Source organism: Theobroma cacao, chromosome 1, assembly GCF_053813885.1.
Source record: "Theobroma cacao isolate CCN51 chromosome 1, ASM5381388v1, whole genome shotgun sequence".
Lineage (NCBI taxonomy): Eukaryota > Viridiplantae > Streptophyta > Magnoliopsida > Malvales > Malvaceae > Theobroma > Theobroma cacao.
The window spans coordinates 15,191,834-15,203,128 of NC_142639.1; the positions used below are offsets into that span (position 1 = coordinate 15,191,834).

General features: G+C 34.3%; 1 protein-coding gene across 1 annotated transcript; it reads left to right on the forward strand.

Annotated features, from left to right (window-relative positions):
* Window positions 1-10,199: 10,199 nt before the first annotated feature.
* LOC18612613 (uncharacterized) lies at window positions 10,200-11,295 on the forward strand. The gene is made up of 2 exons (XM_007049497.3): window positions 10,200-10,453; window positions 10,550-11,295. Exons 1-2 carry the CDS (start codon window positions 10,446-10,448, stop codon window positions 11,133-11,135), a joined length of 594 nt encoding a protein of 197 aa, XP_007049559.3. The 5' UTR covers window positions 10,200-10,445; the 3' UTR covers window positions 11,136-11,295.

The following is an 11,295-nucleotide window of genomic DNA, read 5'->3' on the forward strand; positions in this document are numbered from 1 at the left end:
CTTTGTTAGTAGTAATCAACATGGTGGCTCTTTTAAAGGATTATAGTGTCATTGTTTCATCACTGAGATAGATAACTTCTCTTCACAAATTGCAATGTTACTAAAGGTCATCCTGTTCTATACTTTAGTAGGAATCCTTGAGCAAGACAACCAACATCTTTTAACATTGATACTTAAGTTTGGGGACTATACTTCGTACTTATCAAACCATTTGTAACACCCTCAAGTTTTGATGTAAACTAAGTTAATTGAGAATGAGGTATGAAATACATTGTCTAATGAAGACTTTGATGATAGATTGAATATGTTGAGTATGTGGAAGCATGCCTTATGACACTTAGGCAAATTTTTATGAATATATTTGGTAAACCTTAAAGTTTGATACTTTTATCAAAATTTGATCATATTATTAAGTATATGTATGAAAGATTTCAAGCAATATGAATAATTGAGGTGTTTTGATGGAAAGAAAGTGAATTGGAGGCCTTAGAAATGAATTTGGGGACTTGAGGAAGTGGAAATATGAAATCTAGGAATGATCTATCGATAGATATTCTACATTTATAGATAGCTGCAAGATAAAAGGCTTGGGAAAATAATTCAATGAACATCTATCAATAGATTCTCTTAACTATCGACAGATAACTATTTAAGAACTTTGTAAAGCAAAGAGGCCTAGAAATTATCAATAGATCTGCGGAATCTATTGATAGATAGTCATGTGAAATTAATGAAAACTAAAGTGAGAAGCATCTATCAATAGATCCGCGAAGTCTATTGATAAATGGCCAAATGGGAAAAAATAGAAAGAGTGCTCGGGCACAATTTATTGATAGATTCGAGGAATCTATCAATAGATAAAAGTCAATGCTCAAAAATTTTTAGAAGGATTTATCGATAGATGCCTTCCATCTATTGACAGATCACCTTGAAAATGCAAAAAAAAAGGGGCTGAAAGCATCATTTGCTTTTAAAAAAAGGAAAACCCATTCTCTGTCATACCCCTGAAACCTAGCCTCCCAAATAAAATTTTAAATCTATCTAGAGTAGATTAGAGCTTAGGAAACACTTCCATAGGTTAAATTTTGTCTTTTTATTGATAGATTTTCAATTTAATTAGTTAATAACTTAGAATCAATTTGTTTCAACTTTGGTGAGATTTTCTCTTTTGAGTTTGCTAGGGATTTGGAACTGAGATTTGAGCAACCCAGCCACTAAGATAAGGATTTAGCTCATTGTTGAAAGCTTTGAGCTCATATATTGAATTGACTTGTTTTTGAAAAGCTGGATAGTTTCAAAGGCTAAGAAACAAATATTATTTGAATGTTTTGATGTGTTTAAAGGAAAGTTGAAGCTACCTAACTCATTCGTGAGCTAAATGACAGTTGAAGGCTAAAGATTGGAGCTTGATGGTGGAACGCGTCTTCAATTGCCACTGCAAATGGGTTTAATTAAAATGCATGTGATGCATGACGTTTTGAATAATGTGCTGCCATGGTACTAGAGTAATTTGTATATATATATTTGCCTAGATGAATGTGCCTAGGTTAGAGAACAATATGTGTGTGTGTGTATGTGTGTGTGTGTGATCATATGTGTTACATTGTGTGCCTTAATACCAGCCACGTAGTAGCCTATGATGTTTGAGCCTAGATTATGAGGTCTAGTGAATGTGATGAACATCTAAGAGTAGATTAATCAAGATAAATAATTTCAGAAAAATTGAATATTGGATGCCCTAGAGGTTTAAGGGAACTTCAAACTATATTGAGCTTATAAAAAATTGAAGCTCATTAAATGTGATCAATGGTGTGATTGATGGATATGTGCAACATTAAAGGCATGATGGCTTCATTTATGGATTCGTATTTGTCCGATGATGAGAATTTCGAACGTTGATTTGATTTGAGGTTGAGTGGAATCCTATGCTCTATGACTATTTGTGCTTGCAAAGATGGTGCTAAGTAAGGACGGTGGCATTAGTCCCACCCGTGATTCCCACTGATAGTGCTTGATGTCACTCGTCTAAAATTACTCTAAATGATGCCATCCATTGGGAGATTACTCCGGATGATGACTTTAATTCTCTGAACATTGCTTCGATAGGCATGTGATTTGATTCTTTCCCACGACTTAACCTTGAGTGTGACTTGACTCCATTGATTGGCCACCATGTGTGATTTGATGATGTCTAAGTGAAGACCACTTTATGATTATGATTTAAATTGTGAGTGATATGACATAGTCTCGGATAAGCTTAGATAAACATGATTTGAATTTGATATATTGACTTAGCAGCTAGTGTGTGCCTATGGATGTTCACTTTGATACGGCTTTGAGAATAAGCTTAGTGATATACTATTTATGGAGACTTTTAGGGATGATTGATATGCTTTTAACATTGAAGATGTTTGTTAGAACAATTGTTTGCAATGATAGTGCAATAATTGTATATGTGTCTAGTATATATGTTTGATTTTTCTGCACCCCTCACTGAGTATTAGATGACTCACACATTTGTTGTATTATGTGTAGATAAATAGGTTACAAGACTGTATGGCAAGGGTTATCTATTGATAGACCAATTTTGGCATCCAATAAGTCCCTATTCCAACACATCTACTTCGTCGAGTCTGTCATGCTGTCACGACCCAAATTTCGAGCCATGACCGGCACATGGGCCCAATGGACGTAGTCCACTAAGCCTAAGCAAGTCTTTTCACCATTCCATTAAAAGTTGCTAAGTCACATTTTATAACTTGGAATCAAAATAATACTAAACATTGCCATCTCATAGTGGCATACCAATCAAAGAGTACATATATTATCTAAACATAATTTAATAATTTACATCGGTTTGTCTATACACAACAAAAGAGTACTCGACTTCCAGCAGAGAAACTCGACCTAATGTACAGTTATAGAATGCCGAGACACCTACCAAGGGTTAAATACACGAAGACACTTCGACCTAGTTACCAACTGTCTTGTGATCTGAAAACTTGAAGTTGAAAACAGTAAGTATAAACCTAGTGAGTGAACAAGAAAGGGAATAAGCAAACATTAAGGAATGTTTAACGAAATCATGATGCATTCATTTTTTCAAAACAATGCAATTTGTTTTAGTTCTCGTTAAAACCCCTCATGTAAACCCCACATGAGTAAATCATTTTATGAAAAGGGTCCATGCTCAATAAAGGATTTGGAGAGTGAAAACTTTAATAGCATTCATGCGAATTAGGTCACATAAACGACGGGTCCTCGTTGCAGTGACACTTGATTTAAATTATCAACTAATCAAGGGTTTCTCACCAAACCTCATCATTTTAAACTTAATTCATTTATTCCTTAATGTTGGAAGTCCATGCTCAACTATGGTACCAAAGAAATAGAAAATAGGGTAGCAACCGAACCAAATAAGGAGCAAAATAGAAAATTTTTTACTACAACGAGATTGAATCTAGTTGCAACGAAATTTTTGGTCACAAAACAGAAAGTTTCTCACTACAGTGAGATTTCGGCTAGTACCACCCCTCCAAACCTGAGAGTTTCTCGCTACAGCGAGAAACATGACACCAGCAAAAATATTCGCCTTTCTCTCAAGCAAAAGGCCACCCTGTTCACATGACCAACACAACATGAAACTCATATAATTTTCTAAAGTTTAACATGTCAAATTTCTTAAATGCATTACATCCATATACCATATTATGAACTTTATATAACACACACATTTACATATACATATATCATCATCATGCGTGCACTCCCTACTCGTACACTCCATCATCGTCGTGTGCAGTCCCTACTCGCACACTCAATCATCATCATGTGTACACTCCCTACTCGCACACCTCAACATCATCACCCAACATCATTCATCAATACACAACATGTATTCATAAGATATATACATGCATACCAACATAATAATAAACATATAGATTTATCCTTATACACGTATCCCATTTCACAATATCAAAAACATTTAATCAAGGCTTGCTCCCTGGCGCACATTTTTAAAGACAAGTTGGATAAAATCATTCACATTCCCTAAAACAAGTTTGAAATGCAAGTCCACTCACTGAAATTATTGAGCCTTTAACCGACTCTAACTTCTCTAATTGTCCAAATGGGGTGATGAGGCTTCGTTGGAACCTTAATAGCTTTGTAACCTTGAAATTCTTTTTAATAATTCCCAAGCTATTATAGGGGCTTTCTTTCTCTTTCTCTCCCTAAACACCTAGCTAGTGAGAAAAAGTATGGAAGTGGGATTTTTCAAGGGTTTTAAAGTGAGAAAGTGAAAAAGCACAAGGGTTATAGTCAAAAGGGCACAAAGGTATGAAAATTAGAGCTAGAGAGAGAAAGTTATGAAAGTTTCATACCAAGCTTCCATGGAAGATGGAAGCAACATGAGATGGAAGAAGAAAAAGGCGAAAAGCTGCTGGAAGGAAGAGATATTTATAGCCCATGCTTATCCACTCCACTTAAATTATCAAAATGCCCCTTCACAAATTAACTTATTCTCCTCCAATCTTTTATGCAATCTTTTTACTCCTTTGACACTGGGACAAGGTCCATAATGGTTTAGAAATGCTCGGGTTCATGAAAACTTAAAAATTCTAACCTGAGGTGAAAATGACCATTTTGCCCCTACAGTGAAAATCATCAAAATTTTTATTTCCTTGTCATTTTACCCATATTTTCATCATTCATTTATGCCTTAGGCCTACTTAGGCCATAATATTGTTTAAAAATCTTACTTTTATGGGCTTACTAAGGAAATGACGAAATTACCCCTGAACAGGGATATCGTGTCTATTACTAACTATGAGCCTATAAAGGTCAAGGTCTCACACATGCCTTTCTACCTTTGGAGTTTGGTTTAGCTTGCTAAGTATGTAGGCACGATGCGCCATTTGAACTTGAGTTAAGGGTTGTAAGATACGAACCCGTTTGTTGGCTAATGTATAGGCTTATGGATAATATATTGAATACTGTGCATGAACAATGTGATAAATGCGACTATTTTTATTTAGAATTTAAATATTTTGAGGAATGTGAATAGTTGGGACCTTTGGTTTTGTGTTATGCAATTCAAACTTTGAGGCTTGCTTAGGTACCATGGGTTTCACTTGTCAGACTTATGCGTCGATCACGGACCCCCGAGTTTGGGTCATGACATCATTATCCAAGTGACGACCAATTCCCATTCTTTTCTTCCTCAAATTGCACCTTGTTCTTATAATAAATGAGGTAACTGAAACTTGTGATTCATCTATTATATATCCCTTTTCTCCCACTTTCCCACATCAGGCTTTCAATTTTTTCAAACTCATAGTGATTTTTACAAATACTTACAAAGAAAAGACTTTTTTCAAGCCACTGTAGGGTTTCATCTTTAATTAATCTAGGATAAACCTTGCACTTAAATGAGCTCGATGGAAGTGACAGTGTTATGTTCGGTGGCTTGGGTTCCCCTCCTATCAAAACTTGCATATAGGATTTGGTTTTTCCTCAATATTTCCAATAAAGCTTTTCATGCTCAAATGCCTCAAATCTAAACCCAATTTTGGGGTTTGTTGTGGAGCTTTACTCTTGTTGTTGGACCTTGCTTGAGTATTAGGTTAAGCGTTTAGTACAATTATTTGAGTGTGTGGTTCCATCTAAAGTTCTCGTGGACCTAAGCTTTATAGCTTGTCTCTTTGTCGTTAGTATTATGGTTACAGTTTATGCTTTGTAAGGTAAACCCCAAGCTTACAATCGAAGAACCAAATCCTATGTAAACCTTTAATTGCATTTTGAACTTTAAAGAGGGACTACTAGTAGACATGTTAAAACGGGCTTGGTCCATTGGGTTGGCCCATTTTTAATTGAAATTAGGATGGGTTGGGTATGAAAGTTCAGGCTCATATTAGAATTGGGTCTAAATGGGCCAACTTATCTAATTAGTGGGCTATCTCGAGATGGTATGAGCCAGCCCTACTGGGCAAGGCAGCTAAGGTTTCACTTTCACTCTACCCTTTTTTCTTCAGCCACTTTTTTTTTCTTTACCTCACGACTGTTTCTTTTTTCCCTCTCTTCACTCATCACTATTCACTGTTGTCTTCTTTTTTCCATTATTGCTCCATCTCTCATTCTCACGAGCTTCACATTTAGTCCAATTCCACTCTCTCACGAGTTTTCTTGATTGTTTGCAAGAAATTGTTGTTTTCCAGGGTAAAACCATGCTCTAATCACCATCTTATTTTGTTTATTTTTTTATTTAATTTTAATTTTTTGAGTTTTTTTTCATTTTCCAAGGAAATGTGTGTATATAAAAGGAAACTTCGGATTCTATAATTCTTTTAATTCAAAGGTTCAGATTCAATCTCATATCTTAGTTTTCTGGAATGGTTATTGGTTTCTATGAGGAACTTGTTATTATGTGATTAAGTACAATAGGGAAATTGATTTAAGATTTTATTTTAGAATGGTAACCTAATAAAAAATAATGAAGTAAACAAGCATGTGGATCCTACTTGTCTCAAATTAAGCATAATTATGAATGCATTTTGATTTACATGTCTGTAACTTTCTTCCTTTCCTAGTTAATTTATTTATGTTCTTTTAATTATATAATTGAAATAGTAACGGTGGTGAGTTTAAAGAATATTCATTCATGTCAATTGTTTTATAATATTTTACTTAACACTCATCCATAAAAACCAATGCTTTTGATAGAAAATAATTTAACATAATCAGTTTTTAATGTTTGTTATTCATGTTAATGCTATTTGAAGGTGATGGGGATGGATCAATCAATTGAAAATTGTGTAAATTTAGGTGATGATGTGAGAATTTTGAATAAGGATGAAATTTCCTCCAATCCTATAATTTAAATCTGAACAATTGAGTAAAAAGGCCAAAACAGAAACTTCAAATGTTTGAAGTTATTTCACAAAAATAGCAAAAAGTAAGATAGAGTCGAAAAGGCAACTTGTAACGGTTGTAAAACAAAGTATAAGGTTGGCCCTAAACTTGGTGGTTTTAATTATGGCACTTCACATTTGTATTGTCACATTGAAACTTGTAAATTCATTTCATATCTTAATCCACATCAAATGTTTATGGATCACGAAAGGAAAGTAAAGGCTAGAAAATTAGATCTTAGGATTTCACATGACATGCTTGCTGAAGTCATACTTAAGCATGACTTGCTTTATACTTTTGTTGAATATGATAAGATTAGAGATTGGGCTAAGTATGAAAATCTAGATGTAGTGATGCATTCCAGAAACACTATTGTATCTAATGTTCAAAGGATTCATTTGAGAGAGAAAGAGAAACTTAACAAGCCATGGCCAAGGTAACTAATAGAATTTATTTAACTTTTGATGTATGGACTGCATTTACTTTTGAGCACTATATTTGTTTGACTACTCACTTCGTCAATGAAAATTAGAAGTTATGTAGCAAGTTACTTAACTTTTGTCGTGTGTCTCCTCCACACATTGAAATTGAATTAGCTGCCATTATGTTTGATTGTTTGGAAGAATGGGGAATAGATAAAAAAGTTGTCCCTCTTACTTTAGATAATACTTCTATTAATGATACCATGCAAGCTACCTTGAAAGGCCATCTACGTTTGCAAAATAGCTTGATTTTGTAATGGTGAATTCTTTCATGCATGTTGTTGTGCTCATATATATTAAATCTTATTGTTCAAGAGGACTTGAAAATAGTCAATGAAGCATTATTTAAAATTAGAGAGAGTGTGAAATATGTAAAAGCATTGAATGGGAGGATGAAAAAGTTTCAAGAATGTGTTTAACAAGTTGGCATTGATGTAGGTGTTGGGTTACTTTTAGATGTGTCAACTAGATGAAATTCAACATATTTGATGCTTGAAAGTGCAATCAAATATCAAAAAGTGTTTGCTAGCCTTCAATTTGTTGATAGAACTTATAATTATATTCCATCCAATAAGGAATTGAGGAGAGCAATGATAATTTGTGAATTCTTGGAGCCGTCTTATGAGACCACAAACTTGATATTCCGTTCATCTTATCCAACTTTTAACTTGTATTTCATGCAAGTTTGGAAAATTGAATCCATTTTAAATGAGAATTTGCATAGTGAAGATAAGGTTATCTAGGATATGTCTTAAATGATGAAAATGAAATTTGACAAGTATTTTAAGGATTATAGTATAGTGCTTGCATTTGGAGCTATTCTTGATCTAGGATGAAGCTTGATTTCTTAAAATTTTACTATTCTAAGATTGATGCTTTTACTTGTCATGAAAAGTTAGAAAATGTGAAGAAAAAGTTGTATAAGCTCTTTGAAGAATATGCAAGCAACACTTGTACATCTAGTATTTCTTCTCACTTACTGAGTAATTTGCCTAAGCAAGCCAAAGAGGGAATTAAGCCCAAGGGATCAAAGATCATTAGTGTAAGTTTTGTGTTTTTCTAACATTTTATTACATGAGAATTTATTTTACTTATGTTTTGATAATTTTTTTTTGTTTGTGTATTTAAAAATTGTAGGAGTTCAAGATGTTTCAAAATAAAAAAATTTATGCTGTTGGAAAATTTGAGTTCGATGTTTATTTAGATAAAGCAAAACTTGATTATGAAGTTTTTGAAGACTTGGATGTACTTAGTTATTGGAACGACAATGCTAAGCATTTTCTTGATCTTTCTATTATGGCACGAGATGTATTGAGCTTCTAATTACTACGGTAGCATCAAAGTCTGCTTTTAGTACTAGTGGCCATGTTCTCACAAAGTTTAGAACTTCCCTCCGCCATGAACATGTTCAAATGCCTGTCTACACGCAAAATTAGTTGCATGGCTTTTCTTTAGCTATAGATAGTATTGTTTATTTTATATATTTTAATATCTTTAATCTTTGCTTGTCAAATTAATAATTTTAATTAAGATTGAAACTCATTATCTCTTTTTATTTTATGGCAACGAATAATGATTCAAGCCTTAAGACATCATTACTATCCAAACAAGATTTAAATGTTTTGCTTGAGGATGAGTATATAAATGAGTCTTGAAATTTTTATTTATTTGATTATATATTTTTGTTGATGTTTGGTGCAATTTATTTATTTGCAACATGTTCTTATTATTCAATTTATAAATTAAATTATGAGACAATTTATGACAATGAATATTAGATGTTTTTATTATTAAAAAAAAAATGAGTTGGTCCAGCCCGTCCCATAGGTTGATAAGGGGTGGAGTAGATTAGGGTTTTGACAACTCATTTAAAAACTGGACTAGCATGACCCAACCCATATTTTCTCAGTCCATAGTGTTTTAGGATAAACTTCCCACGCTTTGCAGGTGCATCTTTCTTGCGTAACAAACAATAGCCATAATTTGCTGCACAATTATTTGGTACTTAATTAGTGAAAAAGGATGAACTAACTACTTAATGTGATATCGTTTGTTTGAGTACAATGGAAAATATTGAGAAGAAAATGCTTCGGTATCAACCATTAGTATGTCATCTGATGTAACGCGGATGTGTATCTTTCAAGATTAGCTAAAGCTACAATTGTTACGTCATTGACTTAAATATACTTTCCTTTTTTATAATATAAATATAAATATAAATATAAACATGAAGATTGCAATCCTTATTTACTGTGTACTCATGGTGAACACCTGTTTTGATCCTGATTTTTTAAAAAGAAAGTACAAATAGGAAACTGGAAATGTTTATTTCATATATAAACTTCCAGTTTGATTATAAGATAATAATGACTTGAACTCAGTTCAGCTGCTAACTGGTATATTTACTGATAATCATCACCACATAATCATGGACCAAAACCGTATGAGGTAGTATGCAGGTACCAAAAACTGCCAAATTCCAGCAGAAAAAGTTGCAAATAATTTAATCTTTTGTAGTATAACAAAACATCTACATGTATGTATATATGTATGTATATATGAATGACCGCTCTGATTTTCGGTTCGAATCTGACTTCACGCTGCATAGTTGCAACAAGTAAAGCAGGGATTTAACTAGTATTTCTTTTACGACAACATTTTTGGATACCCAAAATTGGGACGAATGGACCACATGACCTTACTTGCAGAAGCAACAACACTGGGGCATTACTGTCATTCCACCTTATCTTCATGTCCTAATCTATTTATCTGCAAAGACATTGATATGATCCTTTCTCAAAAGTTGAAACAAACTCCCAGCTATTTCCCGTGTCAAAGCGTCTTTCAAACTTTCTTTCCACAATTTCCCCTACCCACCCCAAAACGCCAAAGGCAATATAAAAGCAAAGCATCTCTCTTTTCCCTCTATATCCCTCCCCCAAGGGACAGTACGTCTCAACCCCACAAGCAATTAAAGTAAGGAAGCTGGCTACCTTTCCCCTTCTCTTCCAGGAAACATAAGACCCTTCAAGCAATACGATCAAATTTCCAATGGAGGAGTAAAATTTCCTTTTCTCTTTTTTTTTTTTCCCTTTCTTTCATTAAAAACATTCAATTTTTTAAAGATGTCTAAGTGTAATTCATCTGTTTCTCAGATCTGAGGAGTACCCGAAGGAATATTACACCAACAATGGCAACCCCAGAAGACTGACCTCCACATCCTCTTCTTCTTCATCAACCACAAGCGTTCACGTCACAGCCTTGGATGGCCTTGTCAACGTTAACTCCCTCTTCACCATCGCCGTCTTCGTGGGCCTTTCTTTAACTACCCCGGGCCAACATAGCCTCGAGAATCGAGCCCCCTGCGATGCCGACATCGACGTAGCGAAAAAGCTCCTAGTCTTCGAGGTTGTCTCCTTCAGTTTCTTTCTTTTCTCGTCCCTGGTAGCTCAGGGTTTAAAACTCGCCATCAACTTGTTGAATAGTAAAGATGTTGATGAAGCTTTCAGGGCCCACATTAACCTTAAAGTTTTGAGGTTTGGGATGATGGGTTCCGCTGTAGGGTCCGTTATGGGATGCTTGTTCTTGATGCTTTCGATGGTGAATGTGATCGAGATCCGGTTAGGGATGTTGTCTTGTGGGAGTAAGTCTGCGGTTCATGCGGTGACGGCTTTAGTCATTCTGGTTTCATCCGCTCTCTTGGTTTACATTTCCACTGCTGTTTATGCTTTCTTGCATTGAATAATGAAAATTGGCGGCTATAAACTTCAGTATTAGTTTCGGTAACAGTATTGTAAATTAAATTGTGGGTTGCCATTGTCCTTTTCTTTTTGGTTGAGTTGAGGAAATATGTTGGCCTAAATTGAGAATTTAAGTATTCAATGCGTTTAACTTGAATCTA